This window comes from Lolium rigidum, chromosome 5, assembly GCF_022539505.1.
Source record: "Lolium rigidum isolate FL_2022 chromosome 5, APGP_CSIRO_Lrig_0.1, whole genome shotgun sequence".
NCBI lineage: Eukaryota > Viridiplantae > Streptophyta > Magnoliopsida > Poales > Poaceae > Lolium > Lolium rigidum.
The window spans coordinates 51,121,258-51,141,199 of record NC_061512.1 but is presented as its reverse complement, the minus strand read 5'-3'; the positions used below and the strand labels follow the sequence as shown (position 1 = coordinate 51,141,199).

The 19,942-nt window shown below is 47.3% G+C and overlaps 1 protein-coding gene and 1 non-coding gene across 3 annotated transcripts; both read left to right on the top strand.

Annotated features, from left to right (window-relative positions):
• Positions 1-11,851: 11,851 nt before the first annotated feature.
• Positions 11,852-15,560, top strand: LOC124654502 (diacylglycerol kinase 1-like). Of its 2 annotated transcripts, XM_047193504.1 has the most exons (7): positions 11,852-12,979; positions 13,359-13,725; positions 13,804-13,880; positions 14,348-14,467; positions 14,781-14,945; positions 15,033-15,170; positions 15,244-15,560. In XM_047193504.1, the coding sequence occupies exons 1-7, from the start codon at positions 11,852-11,854 to the stop codon at positions 15,391-15,393; spliced, it is 2,145 nt and encodes a 714-aa protein (XP_047049460.1). In that variant the 3' UTR covers positions 15,394-15,560. The 2 variants fall into 2 exon arrangements, with proteins under 2 accessions (XP_047049460.1, XP_047049461.1); XM_047193505.1 differs by lacking the exon at positions 15,244-15,560 and having other exon boundaries at positions 15,037-15,169.
• A 348-nt stretch (positions 15,561-15,908) lies between these two features.
• Positions 15,909-15,981, top strand: TRNAK-CUU. Its single transcript has one exon. It is a non-coding gene; the product is annotated as a tRNA-Lys (tRNA).
• The last annotated feature ends 3,961 nt before the right edge of the window (positions 15,982-19,942 follow it).

Sequence of the window (19,942 nt, the reverse complement as noted above, 5' to 3'; positions counted from 1 at the left end):
TGTCGGTGTGTTACATGTCATTAGGTACAAGAGTCATCGAGGAACCGGAGAGAAGGAACTCCCATGGTGCAAGGAAGAGAGAAGAAGAAGAATGAAGGAAGAAGGAAGGAAGAGGAAGAAGAGGTGGGAGGAGGAAGGCCGGCCGGTCCAAGGCCCGGTCAACCGGCCCTATGACCGGCCCACCCGGTCCCAGGCCCGGTCTGACCGGCCTCCTGACCGGCCCAGCCGGTTTTAGACCGGAACGTCGACCGGTGCCATCCGGAAGCAATCCCGGGGCTCCCGAAGCCCCGTCCGGTCACGTCCGGCCCGGAATCCGGTTTGGAGCCGGATGGCCCGGTCCCGGACCCGGTCCAACCGGCCCCGTGACCGGATTTCACGGGTTTGACCCCACCAACTTGTACCCGTTCGACCCGAGCTGCCTTGTATGCCTATATAAGCACCCCGGTCGCCCCCTTACCTCTTTAGACAAGATTTAGGCTTAGAGATGACTTTGAGCTTTGTCTCCCTAGGGTTTCATCCCCTTTGTATCCAAGGCAACCCTTGATGGATGTATGGATTTGTGAGTGTGAGATTCTAGTGCTACCCACTCTCTCTCCCACTCCTTGATTCATCTCCCTCACCGATCTCTCACTCCGGGACGCGTCTCTCCCGGGTTGATTCTATTGGCGTGGTCCATCGAGCCACGAGGGTAAGTATCGATTGTATCGGGTTGGTGTGCGTGCGTGAGTTCCTCGTGTTCTTCGTGTTCATCGTGTTCTTCGCGCTCTCCCTCTCTTCCCTCTTTGGATTTCGGGTCAACCGCAAGATCGGGCCACAAACGGGGTCTTAGACCTCATCAAGAAGTCCTTCGTCTTCTCCTCCCAAAGTGGCCTTGATGTGGGTATAGCTTATTAGGTACCCACTATTACCATACCTGGTGTCGTCCTTCTAGAGGCCCATGAAGCCCAAAGAGCATTGGTAGCCAAAGCCTAGGAACCTGGCGTGCGACACAAGAACTAGCCCATATAAGGGTACCCTAGCATGTAAGTGACCTCTGAGAGCTGACCTCCTTTATAAGGACCAAGAATGATCGATGGGGAGGACTATCCCGCGATACACAATCTAGAGAACACCATAGCCATCACGACGACATCCTACCCGTAATCATCATCAATCAACAACAAACAAGCAACATGTGGAGTTTTCCCTCCGGGGCCTAAACTTGGGTAAATCGCGTCCCTAGTGTGTTGTGATTGTTTATACATTTAAGAATCCACCATCTCATCTGTGTCCCTAAAACCCAAGTGCATAACTCATGGGCATTGTCGTGGTACCCCCACATTAGCCCTCCATGACTGTAGAAAAGATATCAATTGGAATACAACATTTGACGGGTGCTTGATGATCTTACCCTAAAATGGGCTTGTTGCGAATGGTCCAAAAAATACTACATCATAGCTACATCTCCCATCCATATAAGTTTAAATATTGATCATACTGAGCCAAGGAAAATCAAATCGAGGACAAAGCCAGAGAAACCACACACCAAACAACAATAGCAAAAGGGCAATGAAAAACCAAATGAAGTGACTCTAGCTAGCTCATCACACAAGGGGCACTTCGTAGAAGAATGGCTGGGCCTTGATGATAGGAATTTGCTCCCTCGGTGGCAATCGATTATGAATCACTTATCAAAGGATGATCTGTTATCACCAGAATTTGACCGAGTCAGAGGTGGGCCGCGATCAAGATAGGCTTAAAGATTATATACGGAAGAAATACGTGAATCGGCCTTACATGCAAAGTTTGGGCTAGTTGCCCGTGTATCTGTACCATAGTAGGATACGTGTCGGTTAGGAGGTATTGTTTTACCCGTGCACGGTTAGGTGCACGCCTGAATTAGAAAGTCCCTTGGACTATAAATATGTATCTAGGGTTTATGGAATAAAACAACAACCAACGTTCAACACAAACAATCTCGGCGCATCGCCAACTCCTTCGTCTCGAGGGTTTCTTCCGGTAAGCACCATGCTGCCTAGATCGCATCTTGCGATCTAGGCAGCCTAAGCTTTATTTACGTTGTTCATGCGTTGCTCGTGCTCGAAGCCTTTTTGATGGCGAGCAACGTAGTTATCTTAGATGTGTTAGGGTTAGCATTGTTCTTCGTATCATATGCTTGTCGTAGTGCAACCCTTATACATCTAGCCGCCCTTACACCTATCTTAGGTGTAGGGGCGGCACCCCGCTTGATCATTGTTTAGTAGATCCGATCCGTTACGGTTGCTCCTTGTTCTTCAAGGATTAGTTTAATATCCGCAATAGTTAGGCCTTACAAAGGGTTGGAGGATCCAGCGGCGTGTAGGGTGTGGTTTGCTAGCCCTAGACAGGATGTTCCGGGGATCAACCTCGTGTTGGTTTTTAGGCCCTGTCTAGGATCGGCTTACGATCACCGTACGCGAGCGCGAGGCCCAATCGTGAGTAGGATGATCCGATTATGCGGTGAAAACCCTAAATCGTCGTAGATCGCTTTAGCTTTATCTTGATCAAGCAGGACCACCATATATTCGTACACCTCGTACGAATCATGGGTGGATCGGCTCTTTGAGCCGATTCACGGGACAACCTCGAGTGCCGATCGAGGCTCGTATTTAACGTTTACGTGTATGCCATGCAGGAAACTAAGCGAGGCATAATCCAACACCTTCCCGACCGGGTATAGGTCGGGTGGCACGCCCTTGCGACAGGCATCGGACATGTGACCGGAAGGCTTTGCGGGCCGTCGCTCCGAGGGACCGGGGCCAGCCGCAGCCCCGAGTTGTTCCCGGCTCTACGGTGTTGCCGGTCGGTGCCCGCCGGTGGGTTTCGACCGCAACACATTCGGCACGCCCGGTGGGACAATCTTCGACATCCACCGCATCGCCATCTACATCCGAGATGGCGGAAAGCACTCCGGTCAAGTACAAGGATCTGACTGACGAGCTCAAGAAGAAGCATGACGAGATCAAGGAAGTCCTCGAAGCCGACCTCATCGGCTCTTTCCACAGAACCCGCTCCCATGGCATCAGGTGGAAGGGGTTCTCACCTGAAGGCGCGCTCGATGGAGTGGACCCGTCCGCCCCGTCGGAAGAACGCACCGGAGTCGCTGCGTCGGGAGATCAACTTCATGGTGGCTCATTCGCCGCACCGCCACTACGAGAGCCCGGTGAACACTTTGGAGCGTGTCGCTCGCGCGTGATCCAGGAAATCATGAGCCATCGGCATTCTCCGTCGGGACCAGCTCCGGGGACTTACAAAGGGGAGATGCCACTCCGGTCCCGTCCACCGCCGCCGTTCGCGTTGGCAGCACCGGAAGTGCCGAACTCGTCGGCATACGTCGTCTACAAGATTGGTGGTGACCCTAGTGACTACCAATTCCTACCGAGGCGCCCAAGGAGATCCCGCACGGATACACGTGCGCATACGTGCCGACCGCAAGAATCGGGCACTCTCGAACCGAGCTGCAACAGCGGGGGTCTCCGGAACAGCGAGGAGGAACGTCGGGAGCGGATCTTGAGAAGCAAACGTGGTTAGCTAAGTACGCCACTCCGACAAACCTCCGAGCTCAGCTCCCGCGGTTGGCTCGGAACCGGAAAAGCAAGCATGGCCGGCTAAGTATGCCACCCCGGCGAATCTTCGGGGTTCGACACCTTCGGCCATCACCGCGGATCAGATTTGTACAATCCTGAAAGATCGGTTCGGCATGATGCCGAAAAGGAAGACATTCGGCTATACCAAGCCGTACCCCAACGAGTACGAATTGATCCCGCTACCACCCAAATATCGGCTCCCCGACTTCACAAAGTTTAGTGGATCGGATGGTTCCGGCTCCATCGAGCATGTGAGCCGATATTTGGCACGAGCTGGGCACGATCTCAGCATCGGACGAGCTGCGTGTGAGGTTCTTCGCACGGTCCCTCACGAGATCGGCTTTCGGGTGGTACACATCGTTGTCACCGAACTCAATCCGGACTTGGAAGCAGATTGGAAGAGCGAGTTCCATGAGCGAGTATCACTCGGAGGCTTCCGAGGCTGGCATTGCCGATCTAGCACAAGTACGACGAAGCGCGGGGAAACGAGTGTCGGAATACATCCGGCGCTTCGGGACCGTGAGGAACCGATGCTATTCGGTTCACGTAAGTGAAAAAGAAGCGATCGAGTTGGCGGTGGTGGGTCTCTCATCATCGATCAAGGACGTGGCCTCCCAAGCGGACTACCCTTCATTGGCGCACATGGTGCGAAGCTGTCGGCATATGAACAGCGCCACCCGGATGTTTACCGGGACAAATTCAAGCGAGCGGTGGTCCTGGTTGAGGCAGACGAGGATGAAGGTGCTGCGGGAGATCAAGAGGTAGCAGTGGCTGAATGGGCTCGGGCGGCAAACCCCGTGTCCTGTAAGTGGGTTAAGCCACAAGGTCCTCCAAAAGGTTCGACTTCGACGTGACCAAAGCTGAGCAAATTTTCGACCTCTTACTCACGGAGAAGCAGCTAAAGGTACCCGAAGGCCACAAGATCCCCACGGTGCAAGAGCTGAACGGAAAGCCATACTGCAAGTGGCATAACACGTTCACCCACGCCACCAACGACCGCAGGTGTGGCGTCGGCGGATCCAAATGGCGGTAGAAAAAGGGCGGCTAATTTTCAACCGGTACGCCATGAAGGTCGACACACACCCCTTCCCCGCCGTTAATATGGTGGAGTATACTTACCATGGAGGGTGCCGGCCAGATTTCTCGTGCAATATCAACATGGTGGGACTCGGGCACCACTCCGGTAGGGACGGAGATGAGGGCAGCTGCTCTCATAGCAAAGACACGGAGGAAGCCGCTCCACGCGATCGGCTCCGCCACGACGGCAAGCGCTACGTCACGAGAGGGAGAAGTGAAGAACATCGGATATCGGCGACCTCTCTCCGATCACCTCCTCAACAAGTATGTGAGTCAGTATGACCAACGCCGACGATACAACGACGATGATGAAAAGGATCGTCTGGCTAGGGACGACAGGAGACGTCGTCGGCATGATCATGACGAGGAGCGATATGAGTGCCACGCCAAGGAAAAGTCGAGGGAGCAAGACGACGTGGATAGGCACTGGGACTGCCCCTTCTTCAGACACTGCTGGGATTCAGGAATGAGCCGATTGCCTACAATCGGCAATTGCCCGAATGTAAACAAAGGAAGAAGGATGCAGCTAACGTGTCCGTGTTCAAACGTCTAGGGCCTCTCCCGCCTCGGAACAAGCATGCTGAGTCCGCTCGGGTGGAAGATCTCGAGGAACTAGAGGACGATGATGAAGAAGACAAGTATCATCGGCCAAGGTGGTGCCCTGATGGGCTCAGCCGTTCCCGTAAGCGAAGGGTTCGGCGTCCGCGTGGGTTGGAGGAAGCCGAAAGGTTATACCTGCACACGTTGAGGAAGGCACGGCCTGATCTGGCCGCCAAAATTCAGCGAACCCTGGACGAAGAAGGTCGGCCACAAAGAAAAGAGTGGCGCCCCAAGCAAAGGAAAGCCGATGATGAGACATCGGCTGACACAAACATGGTGCTTGTCCTTCCAACGGAGTTTGGTGCTCCAGGATTACACGAGGCACCCAATTTCGACGATTGCGAGCGCATCAACGTGACACAGGATGGGACTAGGTTGGTCTTATCCACGGGCCCGACCGTGTAGCGAACGCAGCGTCTATGGACAAACGTGGCGATGCCGATCCAGGAGATCGGCCCCAAGGATCTATGGAGGAACATTACAAAACCTTCATCGAGCAAGCAACGTGGAGGCCGATTCCAGCAATCGGCCAAAATTATCCTCACCATCCATTCTGTTTAGGGGCAGCGCCAGCCTAATGGACAATGAGGCAATGGGTTTGCGTCGGCTGATGGGCTGGAAGAAGTCAACACCGGGCCAGCGTTCACACATAGCGCCTTGGCTAACCATAGAGCCGATGTCAGCAGTTCCCTGACAGAATCGGCTCGGGGGGCACCTAATCGGATGAACATGTGCAGTAAAACCTTGGCTAATCACAGAAGCCGATTTCAGCAGTTACCTGGCAGAATCGGCCCGGGGGGGCACCTAATCAGATGAGCATATGCGATACATGTGCAGTGAGATATTGGGGGCCGATAGAAAAATCGGCCCGTAAAAAAAAATATATATTTTGCATGATATGTAAGGGACAAAGCCGATGCACGGCCGTCGACTCTAGCACAAATTTTATGGGATCTACCAGTAGCATGTGCAAAACACAAGGATCTCCAGCTCTATGTCAGAGGAATTCTTCTTCTGAGCCGTTGTGTGATCATCTGCAATATCGACTTTCAATGGAGGAAGGGTGATCGGCTCTGGCTGGCTCTGCATGATAGTTCTCTCAGACATGATCTAGCCCAGGTCCATTTGTCTGAATGGCGTGCCCTCGTCTCTGTTTCGCCTTGACTGAGACTCGGGGGGAGCCGGCCTGGTGGATGCTCTGTTTTTGAAAGCCGATGGGGTGGCCATCGGCTAGTCCTGCGCCGCGATTTTCGTCAAGGGTGGTGATCCGGCGGAACTCAAACTCATTGATCGAAAGGATGAAGGGCGGATTATGAGAAACCGACGCGTTGCCATCGGCTCATCGAGAATCGGCTTAAAAGAAATCGGCAAATCAAATTGGGGAAACTTCTTCATTAATGAACATGATTTCTTACAAAGAAAGAGCTGATTGCTCAAAGAAGGAAGAACAAAAGAAGGGTCTGTTGACCAATCTACTACTACTAGGCCTACACTAGTAGATCCTAGTCTACGGGCCATCGCTGCCCTCGTCGTCATCCTCGGAACTCTCATCGGCACTGCTGCCGATGGGCTCCTCGTCGCCGCTCCCGTAGCCCTCTACGGGAGCTTCATCCTCCTCTTCATCGTCGCCGCCGTCGTCGTCCCACCACATGCGGAGGCGTTTCGCCGGCGGGTAGCCCTCGAGGGAGTCGTCGTCGTCGTCTTCCTCTTCCTCTTCTTCGCAGGAGGGGCAGCCGTCCCGGGGGAACTGGTCATCCTCGCTTCCGATTCCGGCTTCCCGTCGGCGAGGAACCGGAGATCTTCATCCCCGCCGGTCAAGGACCGGTCGTCCTCGGACCGCGATGGAGGAGGCGTGGTCTTCCTGGTCCCATTCTTCTGGGGCGCGGATGTCCTCCGGCGTCTCGCGGGAGGAGGAGGACCCATAGGAAAGGCCGGAAGAGGATGAGGAGGAAGAAGACATGGTGGCGCAGGAGGGTTTTTTGGGGTGCTAATGCGGAGGGGATGAAGAAGCAAACTGTGTAGAACGGTTAAATAAAGGGGATATGAGGGTGATTCAATGCCACAGCAGTTTCCGAGGAAGTTGTGCCCAACAGAAAATTTCGCAGGCCACGCGGAGAAGTGGAAAAGGCAAGGCATCGTAATGAAGGATATTGCGGCAGTCCTGCTCTGCCACGACATGACCCGACGAAAGAAAGCATAATGATTTTGGAAATGTCATTTCCAAAACCAGGGGGGCATGTGTTATCACCAGAATTTGACCGAGTCAGAGGTGGGCCGCGATCAAGATAGGCTTAAAGATTATATACGGAAGAAATATGTGAATCGGCCTTACATGCAAAGTTTGGGCTAGTTGCCCGTGTATCTGTACCATAGTAGGATACGTGTCGGTTAGGAGGTAGAGTTTTACCCGTGCACGGTTAGGTGCACGCCTGAATTAGAAAGTCCCTTGGACTATAAATATGTATCTAGGGTTTATGGAATAAAACAACAACCAACGTTCAACACAAACAATCTCGGCGCATCGCCAACTCCTTCGTCTCGAGGGTTTCTTCCGGTAAGCACCATGCTGCCTAGATCGCATCTTGCGATCTAGGCAGCATAAGCTTATTTACGTTGTTCATGCGTTGCTCGTGCTGAAGCCTTTTTGATGGCGAGCAACGTAGTTATCTTAGATGTGTTAGGGTTAGCATTGTTCTTCGTATCATATGTCGTCGTAGTGCAACCCTTATACATCTAGCCGCCCTTACACCTATCTTAGGTGTAGGGGCGGCACCCCGCTTGATTATTGTTTAGTAGATCCGATCCGTTACGGTTGCTCCTTGTTCTTCAAGGATTAGTTTAATATCCGCAATAGTTAGGCCTTACAAAGGGTTGGAGGATCCAGCGGCGTGTAGGGTGTGGTTTGCTAGCCCTAGACAGGATGTTCCGGGGATCAACCTCGTGTTGGTTTTTAGGCCCCGTCTAGGATCGGCTTACGATCACCGTACGCGAGCGCGAGGCCCAATCGTGAGTAGGATGATCCGATTATGCGGTGAAAACCCTAAATCGTCGTAGATCGCTTTAGCTTTATCTTGATCAAGCAGGACCACCATATATTCGTACACCTCGTACGAATCATGGGTGGATCGGCTATTTGAGCCGATTCACGGGACAACCTCGAGAGCCGATCGAGGCTCGTATTTAACGTTTACGTGTATGCCATGCAGAAACTAAGCGAGGCATCATCCAACACCTTCCCGACCGGTATAGGTCGGGTGGCACGCCCTTGCGACAAAGATCGGACGTGTGACAGAAGGCTTTGCGGGCCGTCGCTCTGAGGGACTGGGGCCAGCCGCAGTCCTGAGTTGTTCCCGGCTCTACGTTGTTGCCAGTCGCTGCCCGCCGGTGGGTTTCTGACCGCAACATGATCTTGATTTTTGTAGGAATTATGAGTTTCCAAATCTTCTTCAGTTGAGGATTAGAGACACCTCAAAGTTCAACCACGCGGTACATGGATTTTGTAGTATAATTTTTTTTCCTTTCAAGAGCTCATCTTACAGTGTCCCTATGATCGGATACAGAAAACACCATCAAACAAATTCATCAAATGCCCCCAGCTAGCTATTTCCTCTCTACCAAAGGATCTTTGGGACCAAATGTCCCACACATGGCTCGCAATGTCATAATTCTCAGTTACCGAAGCATCATGGTCACATGCTGCATCAAACAAAGAAGGATAATCATTTAAAAAAGAACATTACCAACCCAAACATTAAACCAAAAAACCAAGTCTTTCAACCATTCCCAGTAGTGTGAAATGCTTTCCAAATGAACCAATGTTTTATCGTGTGAGGCCATTCTGTTGACGTGTATAAAGTATTGCCTAGCCCTTTCCATCAGTTCGGACTTTTGGTTCAAGTGGCTAGTGCATGAAGCTTAACATGGTATCAGAGCCCCTCTCGAGTTCAAATCCTGGCTTTCACAATTTATTCTAAAAAATCCCCACAGGCTCCTGTCATGTGTATCCGTCCTTCCGCTGCCTCTTTGCCTCTCTACACGTGTTGACTTGTCTTCTCGTCTTCCCGTCACACGTTAGAGGGGGTGTTGACGTGTATAAAGTAGATTGCCTAGCCCTTTCCATCAGTTCGGACTTTTGGTTCAAGTGGCTAGTGCATGAAGCTTAACACATTCAGTAATTGAGAACCTTTGCACTCATTCATCAAGATGGACTCCCCTCTTATTAAATATTTACACTAAACAATTTATTGTTTAGGGCTATCTTCATCTTCATTGAACAGCTTCCAAATCCATGTCAAGAGCAAGGATATATTTCTATATATATATTCATATATCAGGTGTTTATAAACCCCGAACCCTCATATTCCTTATGCCCGTAGAAAAACTCCCATTTAATTATATATCCAAAAAAATATCAGATTATGAATCACTTATCAAAGGAAGATCTTGTTTTTCTAATGAATTATCAGATTCCAAATCTTCTTTAGTTGAGTATTAGAGACACCTCAAAGTTCAACCACCCTGTAGATGGATTTTGTAGTATTTATTTTTCTTTTCATGAGCCCATCTTATATTGCCCCTATGATCAGATAAAAAAAAACTACTAGTCGAATTCATCAAATGCTCCCAACTAGCCATTTCCTCTCTACAAAAGGATCTTTGGGACTCAAATGTCCCACACATGGCTCGCAATGTCATAATCCTCAGTTACCGAAGCAGCAAGCTCACATGCTGCATCAAACAAAGAAGGGTACTCATTTAAAAAAGAAGAAGAACATTACCAACCCAAACATTAAACCAAAAAAGCTAGTCTTTCAACCATTCCATTCCTAGTAGTGTGAAATGCTTCCGAAATGAAACAATGTTTTATCTTGAAGCCATTCAATAATTGAGAACCTTTGCACTCATTCATCAAGATGGACTCCCCTCTTGTTAAGTATTTACTGTAAACAACTTATTGTTAAGGGCTATCTTCACCTCCATTCAACAGCTTCCAAATCCATTTCGAGCAAGGATATATTTCTATATATATTCATGTATCTGGTGTTTATAATACCTGAACCCTCACAATTCATTTTCTCACATCAATTGTCTAAGTGGTAATCCCACCCATACTTTGTATAGTTTTTTCTTCTCATGCAGTCGTTAATTTGTCGTGCTAAAAATTATATACATCTTATATCTAGGCATAGGAGGAAGTAGTATAATTTATGTATTCATCATTTTTTCTAAAGTAAAACCTGTGGACGCAAAAGCCAAGCATTGCCCAATGCCCACCTACATCGCAGTCGGGTGTGTCCCACCAATAAAGCAGGGAGACCTTCCGCTTCGTCACGAAGCGTCTCCCCTGTCCCACTGCAGGTGGGGCCAACCGACCGTCCAAACCAGGCCGCTAAACTAATCAACCGACACTAATCACACTCCGATGGGAAAGGCGGAGCATCCAATCTGGCCCGTCCGTCACCCCACCAACGGCCCAGATCACATAACGACGACGTGGCCCGAGACACCTGACGCCACAAACCGGCGTGATAAACTCGCATTTAATTAAGCGCGAGATGGTTCTTAACACCGTGTTATGTTATGACAACCAGGCTCCTGCGGCTTTCGCCCCTTTCCGCACGCAGCATCGAACCGGAGCCTGACGGAGGAGGGGAAAAGCGGGGGAGGACGAGGAGATGCTGGAATCGGAATCGCGGAGGAGCCGCACCGACGCAATGTGAGCGGGGAGGCGCCGTGGAAGAAGACGAAGGAGCCGCGATCCCGGTCTCGCGCTCCCCCGACGAGCCGCCCGCCGCCGATCCCCGCGAGGTATCAGTTTCTTCCACACCCTATTTTTTTTTCTTCTTCCATGGAAGTACGGGAACATTTCGGGAGTTTCGTGGCGGGGAATTAGGGTTCCGGCGAGGCTTGGCTGAGGAGGCGTTGCCCGCTAGTTTGTCTCTAGGCCCGTCGGGTTTGGTTGCCTGTGGTTGTGCGCGCGCGTCTGCCTTGTGCAGAAAGGGAGGGTAGGCTTCCTAGGGTTGGTGTGGCTGCGTTGATTGGGTGAGTTCTTAACACTGGCAGGATCGTGGAGCTACCAGTGTATTATTAGTGTAGAGTTTCGATGTGTGTGTCCTGAAGCAAATGTGTTAAGGGCTATCAGGAAGCACAATTCGCTGAAATAAAACAGTCTGTCGAAACAATCATGGTTCTGTACATGGGTTTGCTTTCAGAGCCTGAGCAGTAAGTTTCGGCGTTTCCACTGGGCTAGGGACAGGGCAGGAGATACCAAGACCGTGGTCCATACCGTTATTACATTTTCTGCAGCACATACAAAATGACACTGGCAGTAACAATAACAAGTGGAGTAACAGGCCCACATATCTCTGATACACTGATTGAATTGCTAATAACGGCTTCACAGTTGGTATGGATACATAGTCTAGTTATCTTTGCACTTTTTTTTAACTGTATCTTTGCACATTTGCTATATGCTGGCCGACAAACCTGGCAACCGCACCGTACAACCACCACTTTCCATCCCAGTGCATATATATCCTAATGAACTGCCACGTTACTACATTGCAGGGATGTACAAGATGCTGCGTCCCAGCTGGGCCGACATCTCGGAATACATGGCAGAGTACTGGTCCGCCATAGTCGCCACGGTCATCTTCGCGCTGGTCAGCGGTGTGACAATCTACTACACCATCAACCAGCTGAACAAGAACATCAGCCTGAGCCTGATGAAAGCCATCAGGGCCAGGGCGAAGAAGTACAAGAAGCTCAAGGACAAGGTCCCCGCCGCCTCCCACATCTGGAGGAAGGAGCCCGGCTCCCGCAGCAAAGGCCTCAAGTGCTGCGTGTGCCTCAAGTCTGTTTCGCCTCCGCAGTATCTGGGGGGAACCATCCACCAGTGCGACATCTGCGGCGCCACCGCGCATCCTAGCTGCTCGGGAAACGCGCACAAGGACTGCAAGTGCGTGTCTATGGTTGGGCTTGACCACGTCATTCACCAGTGGGCCGTTCAGTGGATCGACACGGCGGATCGCTCCGAGGAGGACTCCTTCTGTTGCTACTGCGATGAAACTTGCAGCGGAGCTTTTCTCGCGGGGTCTCCTATTTGGTACTGTATGTGGTGTCAGAGGCTGGTGCATGTTGATTGCCACAACAACTTGGCTAAGGAAACTGGTGATATCTGTGACTTGGGCCCGTTGAAGCGGCTGATATTATCGCCTCTCTGTGTCAAGGAGCTTCATAGGACTGGCGCAGCAGGACTTTTCAGTACTATCACAAGCGGGGCTAATGAATTGGCTTCTACTGTCCGGGAGACGATCAGAATTCGTAGTAAAAGGTACAAGAAGGGCATTACTTCTTCTGGGGAGAGTTCCAGTGCTGCTGAGCCACCATCTGACACTGAAGGAGACTCGCAAGGAGCAAGCACTCCCGCTAAGAGGGATGATCATGCCAATGGTAAACTTGATGAAGTACATCAGAGCTCTGAATCAGAAAAAGATGAGCAGTTTATAGCGGATAAAGTCACTAGCAGGCCAAATGTCCAACCTGAGAATTCCCATGCCCAGAATAATCAAAAATATCAAATCGTGGACGTTCCTTCTGATTCTAGGCCATTGCTAGTGTTCGTTAACAAGAGAAGTGGTGCCCAGAGTGGTGAATCACTGAGGCAACGCCTGCAGATCCTTCTTAATCCTTTGCAGGTTGGTGTAGCAAATTCTAGTTGCTTTTTAACCCTTTTACCAGCTTTAAATTATGTGGAACTCTTGCTTCATTTGCTCTCATCTATGCCGCTTATGTGATTTCTTTCTAGCATATTGTTTATTATCTTTTTATAACTTCTATATTTTTCTAAAGAGTGTAAGCTTTATGCCATAACATAATTAATTCTGTCCCAGCTTTATTCTTTCAATACTTTATGCTGCATATCACTGTCTGTATTGTTTCAAGTTCCTTACTTAGAATTCAATTAATGCTCCACCTTTCGGTTCCTAATCATTTCAATCTTATTAATTACACCTATGTAAAACGCGAGTTCACATTTTTTGTGGTATTAATTCTCTTTTGTGGTGCTTCCATTAGGTGTTTGAGTTGGGCAAGGATCAAGGACCAGAAGTTGGTTTGGCTTTATTTCAGAAGGTGCCTCACTTCAAAATTCTTGTTTGTGGTGGTGATGGCACTGCTGGTTGGGTTTTGGATGCCATTGAGAAACAAAAGTTTGAAGCACCTCCTCCTGTAGCCATCCTTCCAGCTGGTACTGGCAATGATCTTGCGAGAGTTTTATCCTGGGGTGGTGGTCTCGGTGCTGTTGAAAAACGGGGAGGTTTATTCTCAGTTTTGAAAGATGTCGAGCATTCTGCAGTTACTGTTCTTGACAGATGGAAGATCACTATAAAGGATAATGAAGGAAAGCTTATGTCTTCACCAAAATTTATGAACAACTACTTTGGTATGTCTATCCATGTCCTTCTTACCTTACATCCTTGCATTGTAAGATACCTTAGTAGTTAATGCTGATACCTTTCAGGGGTTGGCTGTGATGCAAAGGTTGCTCTAGATATCCATAACCTGAGGGAGGAAAACCCTGAACGATTTTATAGCCAGGTAAATCTCCCGGTTGCTCCCACCCTGTTATGTGCACAGCGCCACAACTGCACATGTTGGAAGCCTTTCTTGCTTAAATGTTCTCAGTAATTACGCTGGTGTTCAGCACTGAACCAGACATGTGGAAAGTGGAAACGTTACATCATGATTGATCAAAATTTTCTTTCAGAAGTAATCAAATGACTAGTCATATACAATGAAAGAATCATGTATTTTTTTTAACTTCCCTTTGTAACAGTTTATGCTATACAAAACTACATCGATCTTCTTTTTCCATGCAAATGTACATGTTTTAAAGTGTTGAATTTCTATGAGTCTATACTAGTATACGATTTCATGTTTTTGTATAAATCGCAAGATAAGAGCTGCTGTTATTCTATTTATCGAAATATTTTAGATTGTTATTAAATAGTTAATTCATCCAGCTGTTTTCTTTGTCACGCTAATATGATACAATTTCTCTGTAGTTCATGAATAAAGTGCTTTACGCAAAAGAAGGCGCGAAGAATATGATGGATAACATGTTCTATTATTTTCCATGGGAAGTCAAGCTTGAGATAGATGGATCCAACATTGATATTCCTCAGGTAAAAGTGGATTGCATTTGCTTACCTGCCCTCTTTTATGTGTCTTTATGAGCACACAACCTTGCACTGGCATATCTGCAGTACAGAATACACAACAAGAACCCCAAGTGTACACAGTAAAGGTGAACGTGATTTGTTAAGATTGTTACTGCTGTTTGATTCTTCACTTCCTTAAAATCAATTTAGCATATCTGGTATCCCCTTTGGATGTATTGTAGAAGCATTTCCTGGTTAGGCGATGCGCACCATGTAGCAAGTGCATTGAAAGAAAAAGATTAGACTATGTTCTGTTCCTTATTTGCTCCCGTTGCAGGATGCTGAAGGTATCCTTGTCGCAAACATCCGGAGCTACATGGGAGGTGTTGACCTATGGAAGAACGAAGATAGTGTCTCTGACACTTTCCAACCTCAATGCATGCATGACAAGATGCTGGAAGTAGTTAGCTTCACAGGAATGCTGCATCTTGGAAGGCTGCAGGTAGGGAAGAAGAATTCTTGTTTTAGGCTCCATGTTTTTGTAATATATATGTTCAGTATGGAGTGTATATTGATAATCTTGCTCTAGGTAGGGCTTTCTCGCGCACAAAGGTTAGCTCAAGGGCATCATATAAAGATTGAGATCACCACTACGATGCCCATCCAGGTTGATGGAGAGCCATGGTCTCAGGAGCCATGCACCATAGAAGTTTCTCATCACGCCCAGGTTCGTCTCTCCTCGTTTACCTATTGAAATGCTTTCTCCCTCCCCTGCTTATGCATATGTTTCTCTTCTGAAGGCCTTCATGTTGAAGAGAGTCTCCGAAGAACCTATAAGCCACGCTGCTTCAATAATGGCTGACATCCTGGAAAACGCCGAGAACAGCGGTACCATCTCAGCCTCGCAGAAGAGTGCTCTGCTTCAGGAGATAGCGTCTAGGCTTTTGTAGGAAGCTCTGAGCAACACGGTCGTGGAACTCTGTAGTTTGCCCTAGAACATTTAACCGCCTGGTCCCATTTGTACATACAGTCATGGCTTCCTTCTAGGATCGCCTTGTGTATAATTCTGTAAAATTTTGTAGGAGCACTACCAGAAAACTGCTGTTGTTACTGGTCAGCCTAGTTTTTGGTGTTTCTGGGAAATGTTTTCTCAGTCAGTTGTTTGGCTTGTTAGGTGAGGATGCTGATTCCGTGTGATGTTATGTGCGCAGTGCTAATATGAGTCGACTGCCTTTTTTTAACAGCCTGCACAAGCTTTTCAGCAGGTGTTTCAGCTGTCCTCTCTGGCTCTTCCTGTTGCTCGGACTCGAGTACGATGTGATCGGACTTTTGTAAGTTGACGAAAATCAAGAATAAACAAAAAAAGGATACTGGGAGCAAGACATAGAGATGGATGTCTTGTTCTCCTTGTTTGGTCTTAAAGCGAGGTAAGGTATGATAACTTTATACAAAATATCTACATGTTGCCCGTCTAGCTCAGTTGGTAGAGCGCAAGGCTCTTAACCTTGTGGTCGTGGGTTCGAGCCCCACGGTGGGCGATTAAGAAATACTTTTTGTTGAATTAGTTTGCTTGTCCTCTCCTATCCCTCTCTTCTCACCAATACGGTATGCCGTATGCCAATGTCGAGGTATCTAGTGTAATTCCTCACCCATATGAACAAATGTTATTTCTAACCAATAACCATTGATATATATATTTATGTGTTTCATGTCTAGTTTGTGTTACTAACTATTATATGTTTTTATGACAACAAATTTTTAAATTGTACTTGTGATCATTTATGATTGCATGCATTTCAATATATTAGTTGATACTTAATTTGTGCAATTCTGCGGGACATCACTTTTCCCTTAAGCAACTTTTGCTTGTAGAATAAAGGTGAACATATATAAAAATGAAATGTTGGCATATGGGTAAACACTGCTAATTCTGATATTTAATTATTTAAAACCGAACAAATACGTCTTACTCATAATCGTACCTGCTGAGAAATATCCACGTTGCGAAGATGTGCATAACACGTGTGAAAAACAGAAGGGAAAACAACAATCTACTACCTCCGTCTATAAATAGACGTCTAGGGTTTGTCCAAATCTAAATGGATCTAACCGCTATTTAGTGTCCAGATACATCAAGATTCAGACAAATCTCGGGTATCTATTTATTGACGGAGGGAGTAGAATCAATGGTTTGCGGATCATTAGTAATATGTGAGATATTTCTCACAATATCATTTGGGGGTGGCAGTGGGGGACAAATGCCCCCTACGTGAACGTTAAGCCACCGATGCCTAACATAACAACCACCAGACAATGCTTCTAGCCATCTTGCACAACATAACAAATGAAAGAGGTCTGGCATTTTTAATCGAACAATGATTGACCCTTGTACCTAGTTGGGGATCTTTGACCCGAGGATGTTGACGACTTCATTTGTATTTCCATTGTAAGATTGCCAAGATACGATCCACAATGGGTTTGCCTTGTGCAACACCACAACAAACATGTCTATTCTTGACCCAATGTATGGACTTTGGGCTTGCAATGTGTATTTCGCTCTGACAATGTGCATCTGGATATACCCAAGAAGAGCGGACAACCATCCTTTTTTTACCCTATTAATTTAAAGTAAGAATCTGAGTTCTCAAGATTTATTCTATGTCTAATGTCCTATACGTACCACTGACTAGTCTGTCTTTTTAATGGACTACCCCAATTTGTTTGGTACAACTGTTTTGATTTTTTGTGATAATCAATGGTTAAAAATCTACTTGTGACCATTTTTGAATGCATGCATTTTAATATGTAACATTTCTGTTTATGGTCATGTAAATCCTAAATGGTTTGTGGATCATTAGTAATATGTGAGATATTTCTCACAATATCATTTTTTGGGTGGGGGGGCAAATGCCCCCTATATGTGAACGTTGAGCCACCGATACTTAACATATATAACAACCACCAGAAAATGCTTCTAGCCATCTTGCACAACAGAACAATGAAGAGGTATGGCATTTTTAATCGAACAACGATTGACCCATTGATGTCGACTACATTCGTGATTCCATTCTAAGACCAAATATGCCAAGATAAGATCCACAATGGGTTTGCGTTGTGCAACACCACAACAAACATGTGTATTCCTAATGGGATGTATGGACTTAGGGTCCGCAATATATTATAGTAGCAATGGATATTTCGCTCTGACAATGTGCATATGGATATACTCAACAAGAACGGAGAGACATCCCCTTTTTTTACCCTATTATTTTCAAGTAAGAATCTGAGTTGTCAAGATTTATTCCATGTCTAATGTCCTATACCACTGACTAGCTAGTCTGTCTTTTTAATGGCCTACCTCAATTTGCTTGGGTCAAATGTTCTGATTTTTTGTGATAACCAATGTTTAAAACTCTACTTGTGATCATTTATGAATGCATGCATGCATTTCAATGTGTAACATTTCTATTTATGGTCATGTAAATCTTAAATATATTTAGGACACCAAATCAAGGTACTTTTGAAGTGGACATAAAATGCGCATCTAGCAACAAGGATCAACTAACAAAGCACAAACGAGAAACTGGCATGAATTAATGGCACAAGGATGAGAAGTGGACATGTATTGCTTCAACTTGTTTTAATGTTCTAAAACCCATGGAGACATTAGACAACCCTTCAATAAATCTGGAGGTGAATTGGCTTTGGAAATATACTATGATGGGTGAAAGGAAAAAATAGTTCAAATGAAATTTATAAACTTACAAAATTAGCAATTCTTGGTATTTGGAAACTTAATCAAGAAGGCTTAGAGCCTGCGCCTGCCTGCAAGAATGATCTCGAAAGAAAAGTTACATCGAAAAGAGGCATGCAAGTCCATGGATAAAGGGAGAGTTGAGAGTATGCACCCAGGATCAAAAGTGAAATTTTGGTTGGCTAATAAGTAAAACGATTATAAATGTAGATTGATCAGCAAAAATATATCATTGGATTTGTCATGATCTTTTTCAAGACATCAAATTTTTTTATAATTCTTACCAACGCGTTTGTATCAAAATTAGTAGTCAATACGGTACACTTTAGACCATGCCAACTCTACGATGACGTAAATTGATTAAGCAAGGAACCTTTGGTATAATTAAAAATTTGTATGCCATAAAGAAATTCCTTAAATTTCATTGTATTATGACATAAAGAAACAAAGTTTTTCTAAACATAAAGCATTACGTTCAGCTTTAAATTAATGAAGCCACCAATGGCCAGAGTTACAGGGTGCTGAGGAGAACAACAACAAAAACTAGAAGCATTACAGGGCAAAGAAGATGAAACAAGACATGCAGCCTGCAAACGCCTAGGTCTTCAGACGCAGAAACAAACTCTGATCAAGGTAGAGGAAGCGAAGCAAAGGAGGAGGACGCTGCACTAATGGAAGAGAATGCCTTCATCTGTTTGAAACACGGGCAAACTGCATCACAGAGCAACCCGTTCATCGCCGAAGGGGGTCCCTGCATTCTCGCCCATGTTTGAGGGTGCTGTAACGTCAGACGATGGAACACTAACCCTAGAGCTCGAGTTAGAGCTGATACTCCGAGGAAGAAGAGATTCCGAGCATGCTCCCCACGGCGAAGACATCCAATCCAAAAGCCACTCAGTTGCATCCAAAGAACCAACCAGTTGACAAGGACCAGAGACTCCAAAGGCAACGCCTTCAAGAACGAAGCGGCGCCAATGCGTCGTCGCTTCCCCGCCCGGCGAACCAGACCGGGGATTTTCACCCAGAGCCAATGGTGGAGGAGCACCATCCTCAATGATGCCTATAAGGAGGGATTCGGTGTTGGACAACGTTGACGTCACTAGCACCGACAACTTCGGGCAAGGCTTTCGCCCGAATAGCGACCACTATCCCACGGACTACACCAAGGTCCAGGAAGAAGCATGAGGGCTCCTGCACCACAAATGCCTCCCAACCGGACCATCCCACTGCCCACACAGTCGAGACTCTGCCAACCAACACCCACACGGGCACCCGCCGCCAGGCACCGCCGTGCCCACCATAAGGAGCCACTGCTCGGGAGTGGGGTTGGCCGACTACGAGCGTGCGGTTCGTTCATGGATGATTTCAATAACGGAGAGCTTAAATGCAGTCGTGCCAATTAAAACATAACTTATACATGGACCAAGAAAGTTCTTTTCCCAACAAATCTAAATTTTGAAACTTCAAAGGAAGAAAACTTCAATTGGGTATTTTTTATGAAGGAAATTAAATAGGGTAATATTAGGGCAAAGCAGACGAATGGCGCGGATGGTCACGCACGGCCAACAATGGTGGCCTTCCAGTTCCAGGTCCAAGACGACGGCAGCTGACCCAAAGGTACGGTAGCATATTACTGGCTGGATCGATGAGTGGTGCTCTTCACAAAGAGTGGTAGAAAACGCACCTCGTTTTGGCATGATATGTGGAAGCCAGGATCTAACTAGACCGGCCCCGTCATGTTTCAT